The sequence below is a fragment of the Hippocampus comes genome, unplaced genomic scaffold (assembly GCF_001891065.2).
Source record: "Hippocampus comes isolate QL1 unplaced genomic scaffold, H_comes_QL1_v1.1 scaffold147, whole genome shotgun sequence".
Classification (NCBI taxonomy): domain Eukaryota; kingdom Metazoa; phylum Chordata; class Actinopteri; order Syngnathiformes; family Syngnathidae; genus Hippocampus; species Hippocampus comes.
Window position 1 is genome coordinate 2756402 of NW_017805009.1, and position 26251 is coordinate 2782652.

At 42.6% G+C, this 26251-nt stretch overlaps 3 protein-coding genes across 15 annotated transcripts; 2 read left to right on the top strand and 1 right to left on the bottom strand.

Moving 5' to 3' along the window:
* The first annotated feature begins 139 nt into the window (after positions 1–139).
* Positions 140–18578, top strand: aak1a (AP2 associated kinase 1a). Of its 12 annotated transcripts, none has more exons than XM_019860698.1 (18): positions 140–972; positions 3438–3556; positions 4042–4150; positions 4460–4602; positions 4691–4812; positions 4899–4980; positions 5074–5206; positions 5533–5636; positions 5898–5977; positions 6062–6231; positions 6370–6560; positions 6923–7111; positions 7539–7723; positions 7958–8151; positions 8259–8321; positions 10947–11114; positions 12699–12788; positions 13251–14332. In XM_019860698.1, exons 1-18 carry the CDS (start codon positions 813–815, stop codon positions 13343–13345), a joined length of 2397 nt encoding a protein of 798 aa, XP_019716257.1. In that variant the 5' UTR covers positions 140–812; the 3' UTR covers positions 13346–14332. The 12 variants fall into 12 exon arrangements, with proteins under 12 accessions (XP_019716257.1, XP_019716171.1, XP_019716164.1 ...); XM_019860612.1 differs by lacking the exon at positions 13251–14332 and adding an exon at positions 16615–18578 and having other exon boundaries at positions 141–972; positions 6062–6234; positions 6373–6560; XM_019860605.1 differs by lacking the exon at positions 13251–14332 and adding an exon at positions 16615–18578 and having other exon boundaries at positions 141–972.
* A 1329-nt stretch (positions 18579–19907) lies between these two features.
* med22 (mediator complex subunit 22) lies at positions 19908–23877 on the top strand. Of its 2 annotated transcripts, XM_019860881.1 has the most exons (4): positions 19908–20366; positions 21066–21146; positions 21379–21587; positions 23317–23877. In XM_019860881.1, exons 1-4 carry the CDS (start codon positions 20244–20246, stop codon positions 23510–23512), a joined length of 609 nt encoding a protein of 202 aa, XP_019716440.1. In that variant the 5' UTR covers positions 19908–20243; the 3' UTR covers positions 23513–23877. The 2 variants fall into 2 exon arrangements, with proteins under 2 accessions (XP_019716440.1, XP_019716450.1); XM_019860891.1 differs by lacking the exon at positions 23317–23877 and having other exon boundaries at positions 19911–20366; positions 21379–22942.
* Position 23878: 1 nt separating this feature from the next.
* cunh9orf78 (chromosome unknown C9orf78 homolog) lies at positions 23879–26238 on the bottom strand. Its single transcript, XM_019860845.1, has 9 exons — positions 26062–26238; positions 25849–25908; positions 25691–25742; positions 25496–25566; positions 25329–25406; positions 24987–25184; positions 24774–24910; positions 24584–24694; positions 23879–24511 (listed from the first exon to the last, which is right to left on the bottom strand). The coding sequence occupies exons 1-9, from the start codon at positions 26136–26138 to the stop codon at positions 24414–24416; spliced, it is 882 nt and encodes a 293-aa protein (XP_019716404.1). The 5' UTR covers positions 26139–26238; the 3' UTR covers positions 23879–24413.
* Between the last annotated feature and the right edge of the window lie 13 nt (positions 26239–26251).

The window sequence follows — 26251 nt, forward strand, 5'->3', positions numbered from 1 at the left end:
ATTTAAAGACTGTTGCATATAATTTTTCAAACTTTGTAATGAATCTCAAAGACCTGTGGTTTTGTATTGAAATGAATGGTTTTACGGTAGTTCCTGTTGGGGGCGGGGCTGGAACAAAAGGGTCTGAAATCATCGCTGACGTTGACCAATCACAGGGAGAGAAATGACGGCGAGTCTTCCAGCAAACCCTCTTCTGTAATCCCCGTTAGCTTTGTTAATTGGTTATTTGATCAAGATCACTGGATTTATATAGCACAGACAGCCCAAGATACGATATTTGTTGGAGACACTGAAAGAAGGGAAGTGAATTCATTTAGCGTGATGTAATATCTTAGATTTAGAAGCGTATGCGGGCATGTGTGATAAGCCGCTTTGGGTAGTGCAGAGCTACCTGCTGCCTGTGCATGCAGCTGTCATCGCACCTAGCTGGTTAGCTTAGCTGCATAGGTGCGCTAACGACCGCTCCGGGCTAATAGACTGTTAGTACAGTCAAATCAGCAGTCGCTTTTTGGAGTTTAGAGTAGACCAGTGTTTCCCTTCTTGACGCCAAAACGTTAGTTAAGACACGTTCTGGTCCTGCCCTTTTCGGACAAAGCGTTAGCCCGGACAACCTGCTTTGTCTTTTTCGGAATACTTTGAAGTCCAGTTTGTCAGCGAGCGTTAAGCTAGCTGCTGTCATTCAGTCAAAGACAGCTACCTCATCAGCCACCACCTCGGTCGGGGACCGATTGTTCCTAATTCACGACAGACTTTCTTTTGTGTTTTATACACTTGGATATCGGAATTGTCGATTTGGATAACACCTGCTGGGAATGAAGAAATTCTTCGACTCACGCCGGGAGCTCGTGAGCTCGGGGCCTGGTCCGGGAGCCGGCGGAGGGGGCGCCGGTTCCAGCAGCGGAGGCAGCTTCATCGGCCGGGTTTTTACCCTTGGACGACATCAAGTGACCATCGAAGAGATCGTGGCTGAAGGTGAATGGACGTGCTTTCGCCTCGTTTCAGTTTCGTTCAGTTAAATCACGTTGCAAGCATTTAGCACCCCCAGGTTTTTGATTTAATTGCCAAACTGGGAGAAAGCAGGATTAAGTTTCTAATCCCTTGCGTCCCACAGCAGTGCATGTTCTTCGTGAAATGTTTAATTCGTGATATACTTTATTCATTCATCCTTTTTTTCGGGGTGGGGGGGGTGTAAGAACGTGATAATTCATTCCAGGTAATGAAAAATGTATTGGACTGACTTCTAATCACGCTTTTTGCAACATATTTTGTGTCCTTAATGATGTATGAATTCTGTGTGATTTATAAACCGTTGTTTGTGCAAGGATAATCTGTTTTCATTACCATTTGCATATACTGTACATAAGTGTTCTTTTAGTCCTCAAAATTCGATAAAAGTTCATACGTCACTGAATTTCCTGGTTGCACATATTACCTCAAGGCTGGGAGTAGCTTGGAAAAAAATGTATAAAGTCAGTGACGTGCTGAGTCATTGGTAATTGTAAGCATAAACATTGGGCTCCACGTTTTCCTGCTTGCACAATCACGCTTTAAGTTTTGCCGCAGGCGGTCCAAATAGTTCCAGTAATATTGACTCTTAGTGCTGATTACGCCATTCATTTCTGAAGATACTTTTATTATGTTTAACTAAACGGTTAAACAGAATTTGTGTTTTCCATCACCCAAATGAAAGTCAGCCTTGTTGTTTTAGCCAAGAGGGCCTGTTACTGAATAATAGATTTACAAAGACTGATTTATTTATCAGCTTTCTGGCAGGACTCCAGCTCTGTGGCCACTTCATGAATGGTCTGGTCATCTGGCCACAAACAACAATACAGAGAGAGAAACTAATGTCATGAAAACTGCGCAGTTGCTAGAATTGACTTTGATGAAATTAATGAAAAAACGGAGGATAGTGAAATCACAGTTGGTCTACTTTTTGGAACTTGTTTAAACAGATCACTTTTCTGTTTTAATTTATTTATTGGAATTTGACACTGACATCTGCAAAATGGCCTGCTTATGCACATAGTTTTCGTGTGCTGCCTTGATCTTTATAGACTATTTTAGCAGTATGCATGCAAAAATCTCGCAGACTTGCTTGCTCGACACTTTGAAATAGTTGCAGTCTGCGTTTTTCTTAAATACAAATTGTCTCTGTTCGGTCACACAGACCATGTGCATTGAACATCTTGTGATGGTGTGCATAACACAAGGCTCCAATGATTTACTCGCTCATCTGTGAAGCAAAATCATTCACTAACGCGCGAACTCTATAAAGAAAACACTGGAGCCCCCAAGCTCATCTGTCTTCAATCGACAGGACAATGCCACTTGTATCTTGTTTCATTATCACTGTGTAACCCTGCAGTAAAGTAGTTGTAAAGATGTGGAACATTCTAAAGCCTCATTTATTACGGCGTTGACAAGTGGAACCAAATATTGTGCTTTTCATGGCTATGCCCAAAGGGTGCCTTTGCATTTCGTGAGCATTTTGTTTTTTTGTGTAAGCACAAGCGGGCGGGTGGAGAATAATCCTGACAGTTGGTTATGTCATTGGGCAGTGGCTATTTGTAGCTGTACTTAGTTATTCTTTTGGCACTGTCTCCTAACAGAGTAGACTGCAGTGAAATGGTCCTCAAGAAGCTTGCTAATCCTTCTAATTTCTTACAGTCATCTTAGATTAGACAGCATGTCGTAAGATATCTCAACTCTCAGGGAACACACACGCAAGGTATGGTTCTAGGGTCTCATGTAGATTGTTATAGAATTATCAGTAATTCTTTTCCAAATAAAATCACAGATGTACCACATTTTTGGAGACGGTAGAAAAAGAGATGAGGAGGGATGAAACGGTATAATATTTTAGTGACCAAAAATGATCACTTATCAGCACTGTCCCAATATTAGAAAAAAACACACTCCATTTTGCTTCAGTAATTAATTCTGAACAGGCAATTTGTTATCATACCTTTTGCAAACTGTGTCGCAACATATTGTTTTGCATTGTGTCACTGCAAAAACCACGCTCATATCAGTGCAACCCCCCCCCCCTCCCCCGTTTTATGACTATGGTTATTCAAGTTTCGAGAGATCTTTTTGAAGGTAATAACATAAACAAGCATCCTGATATTGCAGATATTTCAAATGCTGAGTCAGTTAATAAAATATTCTGTGACAAAACATCACAGTGACAAACAGAACAGCACCCAGATTTACAAATTTCAATCGATTTGTTGAATTTGTGTCCCGGCTGACTCCCTCCCTATATACTCAACTGATTTATTTTCATCGGTTGCGCTGGTCCATGTAAGTACTATAATCGTTCTAGGCACTTGTGAGCAGTCATAGCATCACGTTTACGATTAGATGTGCTGTGATCTACCCTTTTGTGGTGAATAGTACAGTGTTTGATCTCGCATCGTTCCATCTCTTTGCAGGAGGTTTTGCCATTGTTTTTTTGGTGCGAACAAATCAGGGTCAGCGGTGTGCTCTAAAGCGGATGTATGTTAACAATGAGCATGATCTTCAAATCTGCAAAATGGAGATACAGATTATGGTGAGTGGAAAAAGTGAGCAGAAATTTAACATTGCATTTTTCTTTTGGCTCTCCGAGAAGTCGCAGTCAAACTGTGTTCTCACCTATTACACTTTTTATATGCTCAATAAAATGACGAAATGTACATCATCCCTGTTTAGACCAGAGCACTTTGGAGATCAATAAAATGATACGTATAAACTACAGGCTGTGGCGGGTGCGGGGGGGTAGCGTAATCATTGTTACTGTGTTTTGTATATTCTTGCAAGCATTAAATTGGCACTTTGTCTTTAAAACCGAATTCATTACAGTCTAAATGTTCATTAAAGAAATAAGCAGTTCTTACACACTGTTTGTCATGAATGAGAATTGTAGTGTGTGCGCGACTAATTTTCCAGAATTTTTACAGATAAGACATACAACCATGGATGTATTTCTCAAAATGTCTTAACGTTGTAACGGTAACTGTTTTCCCACTGTTTCCCTGTCCTTGTTTATTGATATAGCGGGACCTCGTAGGGCACAAAAACATAGTTGGCTTCCTGGATTCCAGCATAGCTGCAGTTGGAGCTGGCGATGTGTGGGAGGTCCTAATTCTTATGGACTTCTGTCGAGGTAAATTTGTCGACCGTCAGCTCTTTCCTTTTGATGTTACCGGTATATAAAAATATTTCATTTGATTTGTTTTCACCGCCAAATGTTGGAAAAACCTCACAATAAAAGATAGTTTGCTCTATTTGTGGCCGATGAATTCAAAGAAATTAAGTCATCATTTCAAGCCCTGGTTTTAGCCTGAAATGCCTAGAAAATACAGAATTGAACATTTGGGTTTCATAAGAAGATGCAACCTCAGCCTCTGGTATCGTGTTATCTTGGCACTAGCCTATACAGTATTTCAGCAAATGACTTTTTTTTTTTTGGTAGGCGGACAGGTGGTCAACCTGATGAACCAGCGCTTACAGACAGGCTTCACAGAGGCAGAGGTGTTGCAGATCTTTTGTGACACGTGTGAGGCTGTTGCTCGTCTTCACCAGTCCAAGACTCCAATCATTCATCGAGACCTCAAGGCAAGTTATGAGTTGCAAAAGTTAACTTACCTGACATTTTTGTGTAATAGCACTGCAGTGAATTATTGATTTTGTTCTTCCTGTCTAGGTGGAAAATATTCTTCTGCATGACCATGGACATTATGTGCTGTGTGACTTTGGGAGTGCTACAAACCACTTCCAAAACCCACAGACAGAGGGTGTACCTGTCATCGAGGAGGAAATTAAAAAGTTGGTTTTCTTTGCCCTCTCCCTTTACAAACTTGTCGGCAATTGAATAGATGTCTTGAGAAATTATGTGTATGTCTTTACACCAGGTACACTACTTTATCATATCGTGCGCCAGAGATGGTCAACCTCTATGCTGGTAAAGTCATCACAACAAAGGCAGATATATGGGTGAGGTGTTTGGATCACAGGATAATATTAGTTTACAGGTGTCAACAACTAAGCCACATTAACTTGTGTTTTTTTTTGCAATTGCGGGTGCAGGCTATGGGATGTCTTCTCTATAAACTATGCTACTTCACGCTTCCTTTTGGGGAGAGCCAAGTTGCTATCTGTGATGGCAGTTTCACCATTCCAGACAATTCACGCTACTCCCACGATATGCACTGTCTCATCAGTAAGCAGCAGTTGTCGTCTTCATTTTCTAGTTATTTTGTATACCATTTGCAGTTACAGTTTCACAATGTTTAAATTATGTCTGTATCACACAGTACATTGCCTTTATTTTTCCATGTACTTAGTTCATGCATGATACATTTACTTAGTTAATGCGATAGCCATCTGCAAGGGCTGAAAACTCCACGGGGTATCCAAATGATACATATTCAGGTCAAACTGACAGTCCCGTTCCTTAAAAATGTGCATGTGTGCAGTTTCTATACAAGTGTGAGGTGGAGTATTTACATTACTGAAAACTGAAGATCCCCCGTGTGGATTTTTCAGGATATATACTGGAACCCGACCCCGACAAGAGGCCAGACATCTATCAAGTATCTTACTTTGCCTTCAAACTGAATGGACGAGAGTGTCCTGTTCCAAATTTACATGTAAGTTCAGAGTGATGGAAATAAATTATGTCTTGGATGACCGTTTCCTTTATGTCAGCACATTCTAATTCCCAGACAACTAAAAACTGCTGAGTGTTGTATATTTCTTCATATTTTATGTGGGGTACCTAAAGGCCCTATAAAAATACTTGATTGTTATCTAGTTTTGACTGGATCTACTGTATGGTATTTTATTCTTTTTTTTTTTAGTGCACTGATTAGACACAAATTTTATCATTTAATTTCATTTTATCCATCCAGAATTCATCCATTCCTGCAAAACTACCCGAGCCTATCAAAGCCAGTGAAGCAGTGGTCAAAAAAAGTCAAACCAAAGCCAGGTGAGAAATAAGCTAAAACTCTTGATGTTTTTTGTAAAAATGAATGTAAACATTACAACGCACATTTCTCCTTCCATGCTTCAGGATCACAGACCCCATTCCTACCACCGAAACCTCAATAGCGCCTCGACAAAGGCCTAAAGCTGGCCAGACTCAACCACAGCCTATATCAGGCATCCTTCCCATACAAGCAGGTCTGACCCCACGCAAGAGGCCCAATGTTGCTGCTGCTGCTGCTGCAGCACCCCAGGCCATAGCTACCAGCTCTTTAATCCCTCTACATGTCACAGTTAAAACCCTGGCTTGTTTTTATTTCCTGATAAGTCAACTTTAACATGGGACTAAACACAGTGATCTGTGGTTAATAGGAAAATTCTTTTGTTTCTTTCTTCTAGGTGTAGGTATTAATGTCCCAGCTCCAGGTGCCCTCCAGACTTCCCAGCAGGCTCCTGCTGCAGCACAGGCTTCAGTGCGACCAATGCAAACCACCACCATTCAGCCTCAGGTCACACCGCGACCTCAGCAGCTCCTCATGAAACAGCAGCAGCCTTCTGCTTTCGTACACCTACAGAATGCCCAGCAGGTAGGCATCACAGCAGGAGAGCAAGAAAGGAAATGCAGTCAAGGCTGTATTGTACGACTAAAAGGTTTGGCGTTTAAAAGTCCGTCACTGTCAGTGTGACTTGTAATTATTCACTCTTGAACAGCGGTTCATGTTTCCACTCATTTTCAAGCAATAATCTGCAGTATCTAATAAGGCATGAAAACCAACGACACATTCACACAGTTTCTCGAAAAGTACAACTGACCATCTCGGCCTCTGCCGCATGCCTGTCAATATCCCCGCAGGCATAAATATCTAAAGTATTCTATGAATACAAATAAATTGATGGACACATATGACCAAAATGTGGTCGTAGTCCTGTGTGGAATCATCTGGCACAGAGCTTTGACCACCAAGTCCAGCATACTGCCACTGTGACACCCACGCTGCTGCAGTACACAGCTAAGCCATATTTCCTCGCTCTCACACTGCACCGGCAGCAGCAGCATGAGGTCCAGGAAAGCCCAGTTCTCCATCTGACCCCCATCCCTGAGTGCTCCGTCATTGGGCCAGATGCTGATCCAGATGTGGTAACTTCCTGCTCATAGTGCCGTCTGCTGCTGACATGGCATTTAATCGCCCCTTCTTCCTTTATTGCTCTCCCTGTCTAAAATCAGTGCACTTACTCTGATTGACCTTGAAAATGGACAAACTTCAGGTGCATCATGTCTAACGTGAACCCTCTCGGGACTTCTTTCATGGTTTGTCTACGCATCATCTATTGTTTGGCTTTCATTTCATTGGCAGGAGGTGTCAAGACAGACATATGATCTTTTTTCCTGATTTTTCTGATTCCTCTTCAACCACTCATCCTTGATTATTTAAGTGTGGGAATTGTTGGTTGTTTTTTTTTTTTTTTTTTTTTTTTTTTTTTTTTTAAAACACCCAATTGTTAAACATCCTGTAGATATTTTTCATGCTCACATCCCTTATTGTCCCCCCCCCACACACACACAGGCAACTGGAAGAGGGCACAAAGTCGGCTCCCTAACACCCCCATCGTCCCCGAAAATGGCAGCCAAAAGTGGTCATAGACGCATCCTGAGCGACGTCACTCACAGTGCCATCTTTGGGGTCCCCATCAGCAAGTCCACCCAGCTACTGCAGACAGCCGCAGCTGAGGCCAGCCTCAACAAGTCCAAGTGAGCAGAATGAGCTCCCCTCAGTGATGTGAGGAGTGACTGTCCTTTCATGGCACCGCAATAGATAGGCCTTTCACTTGACACGACCACGATGGAGCAAAAGCAAACCTTTTACATCAGACAGAATCTTGCTGAAGAAACACTGTTCACACATTTTGTTTACATACACGATGAAATCAAGCCAGAGTTGTAACACACATGGGAAATTCTAACCGCTTTTTTCCTGATCTGTAGGTCAGCCAGCACGACTCCTTCTGGCTCTCCATGCTCGTCCCAGCAGACTGTATATCACCCAGCTGATGTGGACACCAGGTCTGCCAATGTTACACCCAAAACTCAGCCCAGTTGGAACCCCTTTGGCGACGATAACTTCTCTACGCTAACTGCTGAGGAGCTGCTTAACAAAGACTTTGCAAAACTAGGTGAAAGTATGTGCACTATTCTATGTACTGTCGAGTAAAACACAGACAAGTGTGAGAGAGTTGTTAAATACCAAGATATCTTTTTTTTTCTTTTCTTTCTTTCTTTAACACAGCTGCTGCACCAGGGGAGAAGTCCAGAGGTGACACTCTCATTCACGGGCTCAATTCATTTGCAGGTAAGAGTTTGTTGGACTCTTGTTTTTTCATGCATTTGCCTCTTTATCTTGAAATGGAAGATCTTGTAATGTCCACGGCACAGAATCATTTCTTGTTCTTGATTGAAGGAAGCTTGCCGGCATCAGAGTTGCGACTGCTCCTTTCAGAAGCCTACCTTTGTTGACATATGTTAGTAGCCGCACAGTGGCTCCTTGTCAGTTACCATGAATAGAGTCTCGGCCTGCAGCGAGCTCGCATCTCAATTGCAGATCTGTGCTTTTATGGTCACTCGGTACAGCAAAGACAAACACTTCTTTGTTAATTGGATTTCCTTACTGATGAACTGTGTTCTCAAACCTCTGAGCCCAGTCGGGCAGTCACTCAGTCTTTTATGTCCTTTACTTCTATCGAAACAAATGCCCCAAAATGTATGTTTGGGTGAATTTGACACTATTGCATAACAAGGGTGCATTTTACCTCCTAAACCACAGGTGTCAAAGTCCAGTCTTTGAGGGCCGGTCCTGCATGTTTTCCATCTCTCCCTGCTGCAACACACCTGATCCAAATGATCAGCTCATCACCAAGCTCGAGAGGAGCCTGATAATGATTCCGATCATTTGAATTGGGTGTGTTGCAGCAGGGAGACATGGAAAACATGCACGGCATCGGCCCTCGTGGAATGGACTTTGACACCTGTGTAACTGTGAGAGGCACGTGAGTTGGATGATGCAATTTGTTCTTCCACCTTTGTCAAACAATTGACACGAAACATAATCCAGATCCAATTTTTTGGCATTGATGAACTCCAATCTGCACATTACAATATATTCACTAGGCATTAGTAACACCTGCATCGAGGTAATGAAATTATTTTATCAATTGCAGCCTTGCTCTGTATGATACAATGTGATTCTCTACCACTCGAAAAGTACAATAATAAAAGTGTCTATTGTTAAATAAACTCAAAAGCTTTAACTTTAGCTTTATTATATTTATTATCTTTGCAACGACCTGTGGATCTCATCAGATGTGTGCAAGTGTACTTAGTGATGTGGCCAACGTGTTTCGTCCTGTTTTATATTTGGTCAACCATATTGTCACTTTCTGATGTTAGCATTAGCTTTTCAACAATGGTCTTTCCTTTAGAGAAGGGGCTAAAGGGTCACATCTGCTGTGCCATTTTCTGAGCCAACACATTCCTCCTGTAAGAATCCCTCCCCCCCAGCACAAATTTTTCCCATTGTGATTTCCCGTAAGTATGGACTGCTATGAGAAACTGTGATGTTGTCTGCTCAGCTGACTAAAATGAGGTTTTGGGTTCGGCGGGGCCCCTCTCTGCTCAGTGTTGTTTGTTCAGCTGAACGCTTACTGATGAGTTTCCAAGTTTGTCTTTGCCCGGTTGGTCTCATACTGTTGGCAAAAGTCTTGCTCTAACCTGTAGTGTGTTGCTGTATTCACCAGACCTATCTTGCTAACACATTAGATAGGGCTAATGAAGCCATTCATAAATACAGAACGCATGTATTATAGTGATATACAACCAACTCTGTTTTTTGGTTGGATTGAACACCGCTTGAAGCCCTAACACTGCTTGAACGTCTATACTTTGTTTATGCTTAAACTGTTCTGTGAGCGTGCGTGCGAGCGTTTGAAATAATAATCTTTCGTCCAAATAAGCGACAATGGATATATTTATTCCCTCAGCACACTGGTTGGGAATCATTGACATAGACAACTTGATTGATCATGGACAGAAGTCTCACGAAACATGTCATCTGTACCCCTGGCCTTTCAACACTCGCTGACCCTTTGAACACAAATGGTGATACCGGTGCCATCTTTATTTTTCTTCCCCGCCTTACTGAAAAATAGTTTCCACTTTGCATCTTTTTTTTTCTTGCCTTTCTCTCAGTTTTCAGTTATGTAGTACTAACCTCAGGAAGATGCCTTAGCAAAGGAAATGATTCTCCTGTCTTGCTTTCTTAGGTTTGTGTAGCAAAGATAGTGTTGTGTGTAGGTTCAGCTCACCACTGCCAACATGCCAGGTTAGCGTTGCAGGGCAAAGTATAGGGGTGTCGGCAGCATAAAATATCGTTATATTTCACTTCTTTCTTGTTATGGAAACAATTGTGTTTCTTGGATTGGAAGTGCCAACGTAATGCAGTATTACCTCTTCGTTCAGTTTGTTCCAGCGGGCCGCCCACAGGAATTGGAAAATGGAAGTTGAGTTCACCTGTTTCACGATCCAATTGTTGCCTTTATAAAACATTTATTGACTAAATAATGTTTCTTAAACGTCATTCTTAACAGTCATATTCGTTAGCCACTGTAATATTAAGACGACACCCGCATTTTTGTCCACGTCAGCTCACATTCGAACATTGACTGTTACACGGGTATTCAAAGGAGTTCATCTGTGTTGCTTAAGTAGCGAAGTATTACGTTGAATGGAGTGAAAAGGCCACAGCAATCTGTTGTCTAAGGAAAGTAATGCTTTGAGAACCGGCGAAACTTTGAAACATTGACGAATGCGTTCAAAATTACGTTGTCAACCATGTCCAATGCGTTCTGCTGCTTCAACTTTCAGCCCACTCTTTTACTTTGACTCCTTCTCATTATGAGTTTGCATTCTTCTTGTGACTCAGACTCTTTAAATGGGAAAGACTCTCTGCTGGGCTGCCATCTTCTATCTCATACTTCTCCTCACGGAAACCAGAATGTTTCTGCTACTTCTTCCTATCGGCCCTCTGCTCCTCTTGGCTCCTGCTCCGCAGCCTGCCTGGAGGAGCTGCAGCCTGCTCAGACAGCTGCTGGTAAGCCCTTCCACTGTTGTAAGCACTGCTTGGCCACCTTTGTGTCAGTGCATAATGTTTTACTGTTGTTGCTCCACTTTTTCCTTCGACAATCGAAGCGAGACGGATTATTTTATGTTTTTCAGTCTAACTCCAAAAAGCAAAAAAACAGGCATTAGTTACAAGCATTAGTAAAGCTAAGTTAACCTTGTTACCCACCACAGTCAGTCAGAACCATGACCACAGTCCATAAGGAAAACATCCTGTATGCGTTACTGTAATTAGCTTCATGTATTACGTAGGACACAAAAGATACGCTTTCACTAATCTTTGTCCGTCCAGTTTTAACATGTCTTTACAAATGTAAGTACAGGTTACGTAAACACAATAATTAATTCATTCACTCCCAAAGACGTTTTTAAACATCTTTCCAGACTTGATCTAGAATTGGCTGGTACTGAATGAGTTAAGTATTAAAATGGTTTAAAATGTTTTTCACAGTATGTTTTTGGTTGAATATTATTTAAAAAGAACTAAATAATCAAGTCAGTTTTTGATTTGTAATTATTTTTAATTGCCAATTGAAAGACCAAATGACACACAGATTAATAACAGTGTCTCTCTCTCATGCTTGTGAAAGAAAAACCCAAAGTGACCCTGAAATTCCATATAGTAATCTCTTGTTGTTCCCGGTTAATGGGGACCAGATCCCCCTGCCAAAGGTGAAAAACCGCAAGGTACTTTTTTTTGATTAGTTAAATGCGCTCCAGCCCCGCGCCGCTGCCGTTGAAGCAATGTGTGCCTGTTGATGGAGCCATCTCCGTGAAGGGACGAGCGAGCTTACATGCTCCCACACACCCAGGACGCATTGCCTTTCCTGCGGCAAGGGGCTGGAACGCAGTTTAACTAATCAAAAAAAGTTATCGAATAAACAAAAAAAAAAATTGAGAACATTAAGATACAGGAGGCAAGACAGTCAACAACGTGACAAGACAGAACAACGAAGGTGCTGGGTGAGGCACCTGATTATTCTTAGTATTTTTTTAATGAATACATTATTTTAGAAGAGATTCTCCTTAGGAGTGACAAGGATGGACAGCATCAGAAATGAGGTCATCAGAGGGACAACTCAGACAGGAAAGTTTGGAGAAAAAGTGAGAGAGGCCAGACTGAGATGGTTTGGACATGTACAGAGGAGGGACAGGGGATACATTGGTAGGAAAATGTTAGAGATGGAGCTACCAGGTAGGAGACAGAGAGGAAGGCCAAAGAGGAGATTCATGGATGCCGTGAGGGAAGACATGCAGGTAGTTGGAGTCAGAGTAGAGGATGCAGAGAACAGGGAAAGATGGAAATTAATGACTCGCTGTGGCAACCCCTGAAAAGGGACAAGCCGAAAGGAGAAGAAGAAGAAGATTATTTTAGAAAAGCCCATGAAGCACCGAAGCCGCAAAACATTTAAATGCAAATTAGCGAGGGATTACTGGATTTATATTGCTATTTCTCTACCCCTCCTTTAATCGCTGCCTTGTGCTATGGCTGGATTAACTGCTTTCCCCTCAGATCTGCCTTTCCTTCACTTCCTCTTCCTTCCTTCCACTGCAGACTCTTCTTTCCTCATGTCGCAAGGAGAGAAAGGGAATAGTGACGAGTTTGACCCTATTCCTGTGCTCATCTCCAAAACCTCAAACCAAGGTAAGAAGAACAGAATCCTGAGATGAGCGCCCGTATCGGTTGTCAGCAGGACAGATTCTGAGCCCTTCTCCCTCAACGTAGCCCTCTGTGACTTGTGATGTGAGAAGTTGTAAGTCAAGCTCTCACATTGGAATATGTGAGACTCCACCCTGCAAGGGTTTGGCTTCTGTGGTTATTCTATTGAAAGTCCTCCCATGTTAGATCGGTGCTCCCTGACTCTCCCCTGTGCTGATGCAGCCATATTAAGATTAACCCGGCTCACTCTCTGCTTTTTTTCTCTTTTCCTGCCCCTGTTCATGCACCCCTCTGCTCTGATCCTCCTCATCCACTCGTCCCTTTTTTATTTCTTTGATTCACACAATTTCCTTTCATATGACTTATTCTTTGGCTCCCCCATCTCCCTCGGCTCTTCCATGTACATTTCTGTGTCTTGTCTCTCTTTCTTTCTCTGACATGTTTCAGGTGGTCACTCACGCAACAACAGTGGCAGTTCAGAGTCCAGCCTTCCCAACTTGACTCGCTCCCTTCTACTGGTGGATCAGCTCATCGACCTCTAGAGGGTTGGGAGAGGTCAAGGGGGGGGCAGTGTGTAACCCTGACGTTGGACAGGGGAGGCGGGTTAGAGAGATGTGAAAAATGTAGCATCTTCTGAAATGAAAGAGAGGACTTGGCATAGACTTGTTCCCCGTCGGCACTGATAGGCTGTTTTCATAAAGCTCTGCTAACATTCCCATCAATGCTCAAGCATATCATGGTGTAGCCGCTAACATTGGCTACACCATGGCCTTCCTCACGCTTTTCCCCCATAATTGCTCATTTAACATGCAGCCATGGTGGTCTTCTTTCATTTCACGATGGACTGCTCGACGACGGCTGCTTTGCTTTCCCCTTGTGTGCGTGCGTGTGTGTGTGCTGCGTGTTTTGAAGCTTTATTTGGAACCACTCTTGACCAAAAGACTGAGATTGAGAGTTTTAGGCACTTTCTCTCAAAACTCACACAACATACTTTTAGGCTCTGACCTGGAAAAACATGCACCTGCACTGACTTATTAGGGGTGACAAAATCTGTCCAGGCAGGTTTCTCAGATGGCTGTGGATTGTTGCGCTGGTGCTTTCATACACTGGTTTGTAAACATCAAATATAGTACATGTGAACCCCAGTTCCAGTAAAGTTGGGACATTATATGAAATAAAACCAATACAATGATTTACAAATCTTTTTTTTAACCTATGTTCAATTGAATATGCGACAAAGAGGTATTTAATGTTCAAACTGATAAGTATTATTTATTTTTTAAATACTCCCACATTTTGAATTTGATACCCGCAGCACATTCCCAAATGACAGCGGCAAAAAAAAAAAGGAAACGTTTCGGACTTCTCAAAAAACACCTGTTTGGAACATGCCACAGGTTAGAGGGATACAAGGGGGTGCCATGATTGGGTATTAAAGGAACATCCCTGAAAGGCTCAGTTGTTGGCAGGCAAGGATGGGGTGAGATTCACTACTTTGTGAACAACTGCATGCATAAATAGTCCCTCAGACAACACTGCATTCAAAACTTGCATTATTGTGTAGCGGCTGTTGCCACGCAGGCTAAGAAACACTTCAGTAAACCATTGTCAGTAAATACAGTTCGCAAAACCAACATGCTGTTAGCTGGTGATGCCAGCAAGACTCCAGCTGGTCACCAGCTATCCCCAGCTCCTGTTGGGTCCCCGGCAATGCTGGGCGGTTTTGGCTCTGTTCATAGAGCGGATTGCCCAGAGCTGTTGGAATCTTGGCTGTTTTGTTGTGGTTTTACTGATCAGTAAGACCAGTGTGAAAACACAACAAAACTATGCTGTTTTTTTTTTTCTAGCAGGGTGTTAGAGGAATCTATGGGCGAAATTGTATCATGTTTAAAGTTTCATTTGATCTGTGCACGTTGAAGCGTCTGGGTGCGTAATTCGCACCCCCAAATTCCTGTTCAGAAGGTGCCGGCCATTTGGGCGGAGGGCTGTTGCAGCCCACACCACAATTAACACATCAAGGCGGGTGGGCGATCAGAGGAGAGAGAGCCAGATCCGGTCACAAAGGGGGAACGAGTAATTTGGGAACAGCGGTTGAACAACAAAAGACGATTTGAGGACACCCGTCGCGCCCAGGCGACATTTGTCGTCCGCAAAGTCTGCGATATGTTGATACAGTGTAGACCAGACCGAAAGGCGCCAAAGTGCCGCTGGTTCAAAGCGCACACCCAGGTAACCAATCACCACCGAGGGGCCGGACCAGGGGTGCGGTATGCAAATATCGGGGGCAGTGTTATTCTTGTATTTTGCATATGTCACAATAAAGGTTCGAACTCGAGGAGGGAGGGCTCTGAGCGTGATCACGGAGCAACTAAACCGTCGTTCGCTCTCAGAGATCCGCTTCCGTCGATATTGAAGACAATTTTCCTGTGTGCCGAGTCGTTTCTTTAACCTTGTCCGAGAAAATCTCTGACACAGGGCTATTTTTAATCTCTGTTCACGTTCACCCAAAAAGTGTGTTATGGTGGAGTTGAGTCTCCCACACCAAACTCATCCAAGCATGGCTTTATGGATGGACCCTGTTTTATGTACTGTTATACGGGAACAGGAAAGGGCATACCCCTTGCAAAGTTGGGAGCATACAAAATGCCTCACAGTTGAAGAATTTGAAAACTTTTGTCCTTGTAGTCTATGTCGGCGTTGGCTTACAATGCAACCATTTTCAGACCCTCCTTTACCCTACCATATGATTTTTAAAAAAATGTAAAAGACATAAAACTACGTACCTGAGATTGAATGTCTGGATTCTTAAGACATAAAAATATGTCGCTGGGAATGTTCAAATAGGGAAGCCAAAGTGGTAGAATAATGAAGTGATATTCTGTCATAAACGTGCATTTGTTAGAAAATACAGCCATCATATCCTTGTCATACTAAAAGGAAAGATCTCTGATCTCAGTGAACATGTTGACATGTGATGACTCATTCGTTCTCTAGAGCAAATGTAAAAATGTGATATATGTACATTGAAAGATTTGTGTATAAATGCCAAGATGTCCACATTTTCCTTCATCTTTTCTCTCTATTGTGTCACAGTTGTTGCTTAATCACAGTGGATGAATGTTGTCTCCAATCCGACTTTTTTTTTCTTTTTTTTTTTAAAGACCTACAAGAACTTCTACTTGATTGGATAGATTAAACGGACACGTACTTGATTGGATAGATTAAACGGACACTACCTCTAAATGGGCGTTAGCTCTAAGTTTATAAGCAAAGTGACCAGTAACTTTGTTGGCTGTCAAAATCAATGCGTCACTTTAGACAACAGACACTGAATTGTATTTGGCACTGCGAGTCACTGTTATTCCGCACAATTCCAAGACAGCTGCGTAAATTGAACGCAGAATGAGCACTTGTGCAATCTTGTGGTTTCAGTCGTGGTGAAGATAAATAACAGATCAGGTAGCCTTTCCATTTTAATTCCTTGGTGAGAGCCGCCAGTTTACAGCCGCTGTCGACGCTGCTGAGGTAAGACTCACCCATGCGTTGCTCTGTGCTCGTCTAGTTACGCCTCCCTCTGCTGCCAAGGCCCCCTCTCCTTGTTTCCACTGACTCCCTTGCTCACAACCATTTGAAATAAGGAGAACAAGTTATGGAAACAAGGCTGATCCATGTTGTGATGGTGAATGTTGTAGAATGTGGATATTGTGTCATGATGCTTCCTCACTTAGTGCTAATCCTATGTATGTATGTATGACCTTAAGTTTGATTGTCAATATAAAATCAATGACGTTTTTTCTGCTTACCCATACAGATGTGCAGCTGGACAGGAACGGCTACTCTGTACTTGGCGAAGAAGGGTGCGGCAGCGAAACTGTTAGAGACTCTGCAGCAAACGACATATGTGTTCACTCCAGTGATGAAGACCAGGAAAAAGAAACCGGTCAAGAACAGCAGCAGAATTTCGGGGCTGACGCCGAAGGTCCTACTTCGGCCCAAGACCTCAGCGGCTCCAGACCACTGCTGCTTGACTCTGAGGAGGACGAAGAACACGGAACTCAGCCGAGCTTCCACTCAACACCAGCTTCCTGTGTGGCATCATCCGCCACCGTTGCCCAGAATCATTCCCAACTTGATCCCGAACCAGCCAGCGCAGATGTCTTCTCAAAAGCTCCTTTTTGCCTCACCCAGCAAGGAGCGGGCGACGTGTTCGCCAACGCGCCATTCCCGAGCGGCCCGTTGGCAGCCCAACAGCAGCCGGACGTGTTCTCCCAGGCTCCGTTTGCGAAAAGAAAGGGGGCCGCACTACCTGCGTACCTTCACGGGGCAGCTCTTGTCCCTGAGCAAGGCACACTTGGACAAATTGCACCGCATCCGTTCCGCCCGCAAGAGCTCGCGAAATATTCCCGCCACTTTGAGGGAACGGTCGTCCCGCAGAATGAGGGCTCTTTTCATGTGAGCAATCAAAGTTGTGTTCACACTATTGACCCTTTTGTCTCTGCGCCTTTTCACCTCAAAGCCCCACAGGAAAAGCCAGCGCTGCAGCTGGACTGCAGGACTGCCCCAAAAGTTTTGGGGTGATGATGCAAAGACTCTTAGTGGGGGACACGGTGGCTCTTTGATTCTTCCATTTCACAAACGAGCAGAGAAAAGCATGCATGCATGCGAGGGCTGCAAACTGCAACCATTTCTTGAACCACCCAATCATTTTGTGCCTAAACCTCAGCAGACCTTAACCAGCACTGTCACATGGTATCAAATGCTTATTGTAATGCGTTTGTTAAAAAAAAAAAAAACGCACATTGTTCACATTGGCACAATAACAGCAAGTACTGTACACAATTGTCATTTGGGGTTTTGAGACCGTATGGCACTGCTGCTCCTTTGAAAACCAAAATGTCCAGTTTTGTTACATGTTTACATACCTTTTGTCCCTCCAATCAGCGTTCATTCTTTAAATGACGCAAGTCTCTTGCACTTGGCCATTGATATCAGCAGAGTTGTTGCTTTAATCATCTCAAATTAGTTCCCACTGGAATTCCTGGACTTCCTTTTCCTGTTCAGTCTTTTTGGTACGGCCTTCTGCAAAAGGACAGCAAGGGTGGTCAAGCATGTTTTCTTGCCTACCTCACAATTGCCTCGTTGGTCTTTTTCTTTGAATTCAAGCTGATCATATTTACATCTTTTGTCTCTTTGAGGCAGTTTAAGTCACTGACTCGTCTCTGCTGAAAACGAAACACACTGTTAGTGTCCATTGCATGTGGCATAGTTAAGGACTGTTTGTATACATGTTAGGAATAGACTCCATTGTACGGTATGTACTATTACCCGAACATTGGACATTATTCGATACATAGTAACATGCAATGAATGTGGTTCTTATGTCATTGAAATACTGTATCAAGAGCACTTATTGGTCAGGGATTGGTAAACTCTTCATAAAGATCGGTGGCCTATTAAAGACATTCGTTAAGAACTGTTTGCTTGCTGAGCTCTGTCAAGTCACGGAGCACTTTGGTTTTCATCATGGCACTTTTTTGTAATAGCATCCAAACCGATTGAACCCAAAGTAGAATGAAAATGTTTATGTGTTGTAATCTAAAATGTTCTGTTTTTATTTCTGTTTGAATATAACGCAACTGGAAAGTGTATTTTGGCGCATGTTTGAAGCGCAGGTTTCAACAGCTGACTTATACTGTAAGGACGAAAAAAAGCTTGAAATACAACACAGCCTGTCTTTTGTTGTCAAGAAAACAAATTAAATGAATGTAAATCACACTATACAATGTTATTTTTTTCATGGTGAAATTTTGGATACTGAATTTCAGCTAAACTTGAGAAATCTGACAGTGCAGGATGTAGCAAGTCCCAGAACCATGTAAATATCGCCCCATACTGAAATGTAGCAAAAGATATGAGCAATCTGATTTGCTGTTTCTGGTCGCCAAAGCATGATTGCTATTTGCACTATGTGTATATATAAATTTGTGCTGTCAAGCTACCAAAAAGTTTTATCTCGTTAATCACACCATTTTCCAAAATTAATCACAATTAATTGCATTTTTCTTCTTCTATTGTTTTTAACAAATATTTATCGGAGTAAAATTAATTAATGTAAAATCAATTCAAAGTATGCATACTAAAAGACTATTCAGATTCTTGAATACGATTCTTCTATAAAATACAACTGTTGGGGGGGGGGATTTCAACTGACTCAGCTTTACAGGCATCTTGCTTCAATTCTTCTCATAGAAAGAATTCTCAAAACTTCTGGCTTACATGTTTTGTTCTGCCCATGATTAGCAGGTCCGCTTCACAGTGCAGAGGTGCAGGGTTTGATTCCAGGCCCTGGCCTTCCTGTGTGGCGTTTGCATGTTCTCTCTGTGCCTGGTTGGGTTTTCTCCGGGTAGTCCGGTTTCCTCCCACATTCCGAAAACATGCACCGTAGGTTAATTGAACGCTGTGCGTGCGAATGGTTGTTTGTCTTTGTGTGCCCTGCGATTAGCTGGCAACCAGTTCAGGGTGTACTGTACCCTGCCTACTGAAAATGGATGGATGATATTCCGAAGACATATAACTATATACAGCATTTGAACCTGGCTTTGCAAAGTGTGCAAATTACAAGCAAAACAGAATGTAAAACTACGTATAGTCTTATCTTTGTCCATGTTCGTGCCAGTTAAGATTTGAAAGCCCTTATCCCACTGAGTGGCGAACATTTGCGAATGTAGCGAATATTGCCGTCTCGCTGGGGTTTATTCAAGGTCACAAATGTGCACCAAACCGTCATATGGTTGTTCATATTTGCTTGTGAATGACAGCAATTCAAGGCAGCTCCTTTTATAGCCAATCATGGCACCCATCTGATCTCAGTGTGCCTGTTCACCTGTGGGATCACTGGGATGTTCCAAACAGGTGTTTGATGAACATTCTATTTGCTTAAAAAAAAAAATAAAAAAAAAGTTCAGTGTGTGCCCCGCCTGCTGCCCGAACTCCGCTGGGATAGACTCCAGCACGCCCATGCCCAGCGGATTAGACGATGGATGGATGGAACCATGGATGATTTGTTATTACGTCTAGGTTCTCACTAGGTGGCGGTAGTCACTTGACACCTTGGTTGTTCCCGCATGTAGAAGAAGACATCACCGACTTTGTTGTTTTGATCACACGTTTCTTAATTTCACAAGGTCTGGTTTAAATAGCATGTGAGATTTTTTTTTCATCAAGTTTTTTTTTAAATACAGCAGGACTTTTTAAAGACAAATGTGCTCGATGTTTCGGAACACCGTTTCACGTGCGTGTCTTGCTAGCTTGTGACGCAACATTTTGCTAATCATCGCTTCTTGTTTAGTACAGCACAATACTCTCCGTCGCAATGGATAAATGCGTTTAAGTTCTTGGGAATATTGTAGGTAAAACTTGTATTGCCTTTGCTCGAGCACAATGGCGACCCAGAGAGCGCTTCCTCAGAGCAAAGAAAGTCTGCTACAAAACTACAACAAGAGGCTGAAAGATGACATCAGGTCCATCCTGGACAACTTCACCGAGATCATCAAAACTGCCAAGGTACGTTTGTATTGTGTACAGGTCCGCTTTTCAAGTTTATCGTCCAAGCTACCACTGTGCAAAGTACTCTTGGGCGACCGGAAATTATTAAATTTCGTTTTAATGGTGCACAAAGGATTTGTATATTGCAAATAATGTATCTTAGTTCATCGCCTGCAGTGTCCCCTAACCAAGGCACTCATTTTGGACACCACCAATCCAAAGTCGCTCTAAGAATTTGAATGATTAAATCATGATGATCTCGATATTATCTAATTTATATGAAATTTGGGCCTGTTTAACACGAAGCTGATAGTGATACACCGAGGAAATATGACTTGTTCTGTATAATGCACAGATTTATTTAAGTGTTCTTCCTATCATTATGCGTCGCTTTAATATAAAACAACCTATAATTGTGGAACCACCTGCTGCACCCCTTACCAAGTGTGTGAGACTGTATGGAAAAATCTGACTATACATTTCTGATATACTGTACCATATGCCTGTCAAAGTAATGTTTATTCCTAATGCACTTTAAATATTTCTATGTTCACTGCGCGCCATTCGTGACCACGAAGCAGAATATTTTGGTACCGTCGCAGACAGAGGTCCTCCTGTAATATATGTTGATTTCCAGTCCACGTCCCACTTTTTGGCCCCCGGGCAAACCAGTTGGGAGTCACTGCTCTAAAATGTTGTCATTGTCTTCTCCTTCAGATAGAAGACGAGACGCAGGTTTCCCGAGCAACTCAAGCAGAGCAAGACCATTATGAGATGCATGTACGAGCAGCTAATATTGTAAGTGGGTTGATATCAGTCAGCATTTCTTTAATGTATTCAGGACCCAAACCATTCAGTGATTTGTAGATCCGTAGGAGAATTTTAAAATCTTTTCTACAGCTGATTAGGAGCCAGTGTTAAGCCTTTAGGACTCGAGTGAGGAAGACTGGAATAGAGATTCTAACCCCGAACCTGAACACTGTGAGGTAGACGTGCTTAACCACTGCTGAAACGTGTGCGGGTCCGTCAGGTTCGCGCGGGCGAGTCATTGATGAAGCTGGTGTCGGATCTGAAGCAGTTCCTCATCCTGAATGACTTTCCCTCCGTCAACGACGCCATCAGCCTGCAGAACCAGCAGCTGCGCTCGCTGCAGGAAGAGTGTGACAAGAAGCTGACCTCCCTGCGTGACGAGATCGCCATCGACCTGTACGAACTTGAGGAAGAATATTACTCCTCCAGGTACAAGTAGACTCCGACTCGCCACCCCCCCATCCCACCACTGTCCTGCTCTCCCACCCTCACCATTCTCCACTAAGCCCCAGAAGCCATCACCATCGTCATCATCCTCATCATCCACTTGTAGCTGTGTGTGAGTGGTGGATAGACACTGCGAAGTCTAGTGACATAGCGACCCTCCCTATAAGAATCTCGTGCCTCACATTTTACTGCTCTAGAAGTGAGCATGGTTGATCTTAAAGAAGATAATGAACAGCATATCGGCAGGATAAAATCAGCTCTTCAAATATAAGACAAAAGCATGTTTCTATGTTTGGCGCCTTCTGTTTGCCGACTAGGATGATTGGCGTAGATGAACCATTGAACCACCTTTGAGCCAAAGCACATATTTTACAGAAGGGAAAATCTCACAGTACTCTACCAAAGAGACATGTCGCCAAAAGTATATATACCCAAGTAATTATCTCAGTTTCTCACAAATGTACTTCTTCGGTCTGTCATCTGGGCCTGTTTGGCTGAACACAAATCTATCATTCTGTTGTATGAATGGAAACAGGTCGAAACACCAGGCTATTGTACCTTCTGCGATCCAGTGGAAGCGCATTCAATTGTACTGCTTGACACTATATGAGCAAAGATACATTATTCATAGTAAATTAAGTAGGGATGTCCCGATCATGTTCTTGGAAATAGGGTCCGGTCGTGTCATTTTCAGCTGATTGGAAATGGGGGGCTTCCTTCCACGAGGAAGTGACGCTTTCTCGTGTAGCGTGCATTGTGAGCAGACGTGTTTGTTGTGATTTACGCAAATGTGACTGTTTTTATGTGAAATTATTGTGGTCTTCTGAGGTTGTAGCGTCAAAGTGAGCATTCAGATATGCTCCTCTAAATACAATACTTACTGTTTCTTTGGATCACAAACGCCACACTCAGCATCATTCAAATCCCTTTTCTTCCCCCAGTCTGTGTACTACTTTGTGTATGGCTCACACTGTGTATCGGTTTTTACATTGAGGAAGAATTATATAGGTGCACTCAACTAAGTGTCTGGCATTGGACATGTTATTATTGTTATATATACAGTATATATTAGGTTGTTATTTTAATTCTTATGCGACGCTTGCATCAAATTGTTTTAGATTGGACTGTGTGTTGAATCAACAGTATGTTGTTCATTCAAGGTGAAAATCTAAAGTGACAAGTAGGAGAGACATTTTGTTTTGTAAATGTATTTTCCTCCAAATATTGGTTTCCATCATGTGACTCAAGCTGTTAAAAAAAGTGTCAATCTCACATGGTTGAACATGTGCCAGTTGTGCACAAGGATCATAATGATTAATAAATAGACAGGAAAAAAAAGAATAATTTGTCTTGTTTTTCAACAAGAAAACAATGAGAGATGAGTGTGCGTGTTCTTTTTGGCATCATACTCGGTGTGGACTTGCGTCACTTTCTGCATTTGCTCGGCTTTCCCCCCTCCCTCATCAACTAATCATCTTGACAACCATTGATCAGCGTTGGCTTCAAGTTCTTCAGCGGCTGTTGCCTTCGTCAATATTCCAGTTTCTGGCGCTTGTTGCTTAATCTCCACGCTTGTTTGTGACTGACTGAGCTTTCGTGGGCGTATGAATGTGCTCGTTCTTACTTGGCACTCTTGTCTGCTCCTCTCCTGCTCCGCTGTGCCTCTGCTGCGCTGATTCTTTGCCTCCCGCTGGCCTTCCCCATCTCAAAGCTACAATCAGTGGGACAGTGTCGACCTGCCCTTGTGTGAGGCGTACCGGCGGCGGGATAGTTGGGCCTCCGTGGGTAGCAGCCGCAGCTCCAGCCAAGGGGAGCAAGAGGAGACGGAGGGACCCCTGCAGCAAGACGTCAACTCACAGCACCACCTCAACGGACACGCAGGCGCCGCTTCCATCGAGAAACCGTGAACATGGGGGTACTTTGAATCATCAAATTGTTTACCTGCGGAAGGAACCTTGCTTCTATAGGCTTCATAAAATTGTTGTCATGAAATACATTCCACTGAGTTTACTCTGAATGTGTTCACACAACAAAGATATTTTCCAGTTAGGGCACTTCATTTCTTTACTGTATCAACATTCAAATAGTTGGACATGAAAGTGAGAATCTAGCCATCTTGGGTTTTTCCATTCCCGACGTCATCTAACAAAAGAATAAATCTGCAAATTTCCTTTGTTTACTTGCTATACCGGGCTTGTTTCATTTCTAGTAATATTCATTTGTAACATGTTCTGCTACTCTCCAGCATGATGCTAATAAAAAACAAACGGCAGTGCGATTATGTTGTTTTTAATTCAAAGAAATGCCTGTCATGGCATTTAAAATATGTACATTATTTATAAAGCTTATCGTCAAGGTAGCAGCTTCAGGAGGTCAGAAGAGTCAACCTCAAAAGATGTTTCCTCGACTACCTTGTGGTAATCACCAAGAGCCATTTTTCGTCAGAAACAACTTACATACAAAAGGGGGGAGTGAAATAAATCTTGTCACCCATTACGTAACAATAGTTGTCTCAAAGACGAGGAACTTTGCGTGAACGTATGTGACTGTTCAGTCTGTTGACATTTGCTTTTCATTCCCTTTCCCATCTGTTTAATATACCGGTAGACAGTACACACCTTCGGTTAATTCATGGTGCAGTATAGATATTTTGAGTCTGCCTCAATTTGTAAACACCCATTCGTTTGAATAATTCCATGTCTTTCGACATCAACCTTGTCTTTTCCTCATAATACACTGGCAGCCGTTTTATTTGGCCATTTGGTGGGTAGGAGGCTTCATTTTCAGCAGATGGCGGGCGTCAAAACATTAATATCGTCGATTCATCTTCTTGAACTTCTCATAATGGTAGTCATCAGTAGCCTTTTCGTTATTTGGTCGTTTGCGGAAGTTAGGTGGCTCTGATGCTGTGGAGTGATAAGGTTTAATGAGAAATATGTTGCAAATAGCTGAAAGCGCGGTGGGGGCGGGACACTTACTCTCTGTCCCAGGTTTCTCAGTGTCCCCCACACGCAGCGGTCTTGCTTTGGGTTCCTCTCTCTCTCGTCTGTGGTGGTGCCTCTGAGCTGCATTGGAATCCTCATGATAGACTGCACAATGGAGAAATTGGGAGGATAAGGAGACATTTAACCATTAAAATGTAGTTAGTTAGATGATGTTTATTCCTACAGCGGTTGTGCTGGACATAGTTGACAGCAATGTTGGTAGGCACAAATGATGTTCCATTGTCTTTTTTCTTGTTCCTTTGTTCTGCAAGCAGTTTAGCTTTGGCTTCCTCTGTCTGGATGATGTTCTTTATCTTTGCACTGAACAGAAATGAAATGTTAGTTGTTGTTTTTTTTCCTCAAATGTTTTAGTTCATAATTTTCAGAGTCTACATACTCGATACCAAGGTCGACTTCAGGGATTCCACTCAGCATCTGATTGGACAACATTTCTTCTGTCTTCTTGGCAGAGTTGACACGGATGTTCTCAGGCAGCTCGTACAGGTGGTCCTCTGCATTTTTCACCTTGACTTTTTGTTCCTCTGCTTCTACAAGGCCCTTCTTTCGTCTCAGTTCTGTTTCAATGTATTTCATCCTGACGGGACATATTTATCAAGGTACATGTCATTCTTTTTTGTTGTTTCAAAACAATAACCCCCGCTTTGGATTAACTGAATATGTAACTCTACTCAGCAATTGCTTAAAGACCGTAAGAGTATCAGAAATGACTAATACATACATATCAGCATCTTCGTCTCGTCTGTTTGTCTCAGCTGAAAAGGAGGTACCCAAGTTAAGGTCTGTATCGTCCTCTGTCCTATAAAGACAAACTTGATACATTAAAGACAACGCCAAAGTGTTGAATATGAAAGACAACACGATTACCCGATATTTGGGGTTATTTACATGTCTCGATTGCGATCCTTGACTTTCTTCATGTCCACAACCCCTCCAGTTTTGAGCTTGAACGGGTCATTCTGTAAAATGAATAGATATTATTCACAGGACTGCACAGCAAAAATACAACCGTACAAAGCAAAACGTGCATGGTACAGTATTTAAATACAGTCATCGTGAGGTTTAGGAGAGTACAGTACTCACATCAATCTCAGCCTCAGGTGGCAATTTTTCTCCAACTAGTAAGGCAGTTACGCTGTGAAAACAATCATAGTTATTGGCTTTTTTGTTAACTATATTTAACATTTATTTGTATTTTTTGCTGCATTAGTTGTCATTAAAATACGGTAGGTAGATTTTACCTGACTCCCTTCTGTCGTCGCCGCAAACTCTGTAGCTCTTTGGCCTCTTCTACTTTACATCTAAACGTAAGGAAACCCACAGGAACATTTAAATACACGTTTGATTGGGTCAAACAAATAAATTCACTTTGTGTAGATGTCTGGGACGCAGTTAGCTCTGTCCGCTAGCAAGACGTTAGCTCTGCGCCCCTCTTGTAATATTTAATCTGTTACCTGACTTCCTGAGTGGTTTCATCCTCTTCCACGTCTGAAGAATTTCTTCTCCTTCTAAAGGTTTTGCCAGACGGCATTTTAACATGCGACTTTATAATTGCCCTCACTTCGGACTCGCAGCGTGACGATTGTTATACCGAAAAATAAAAAATATAGGTTCCCAGTCGGAATGATGGGGACAACTCTAAAT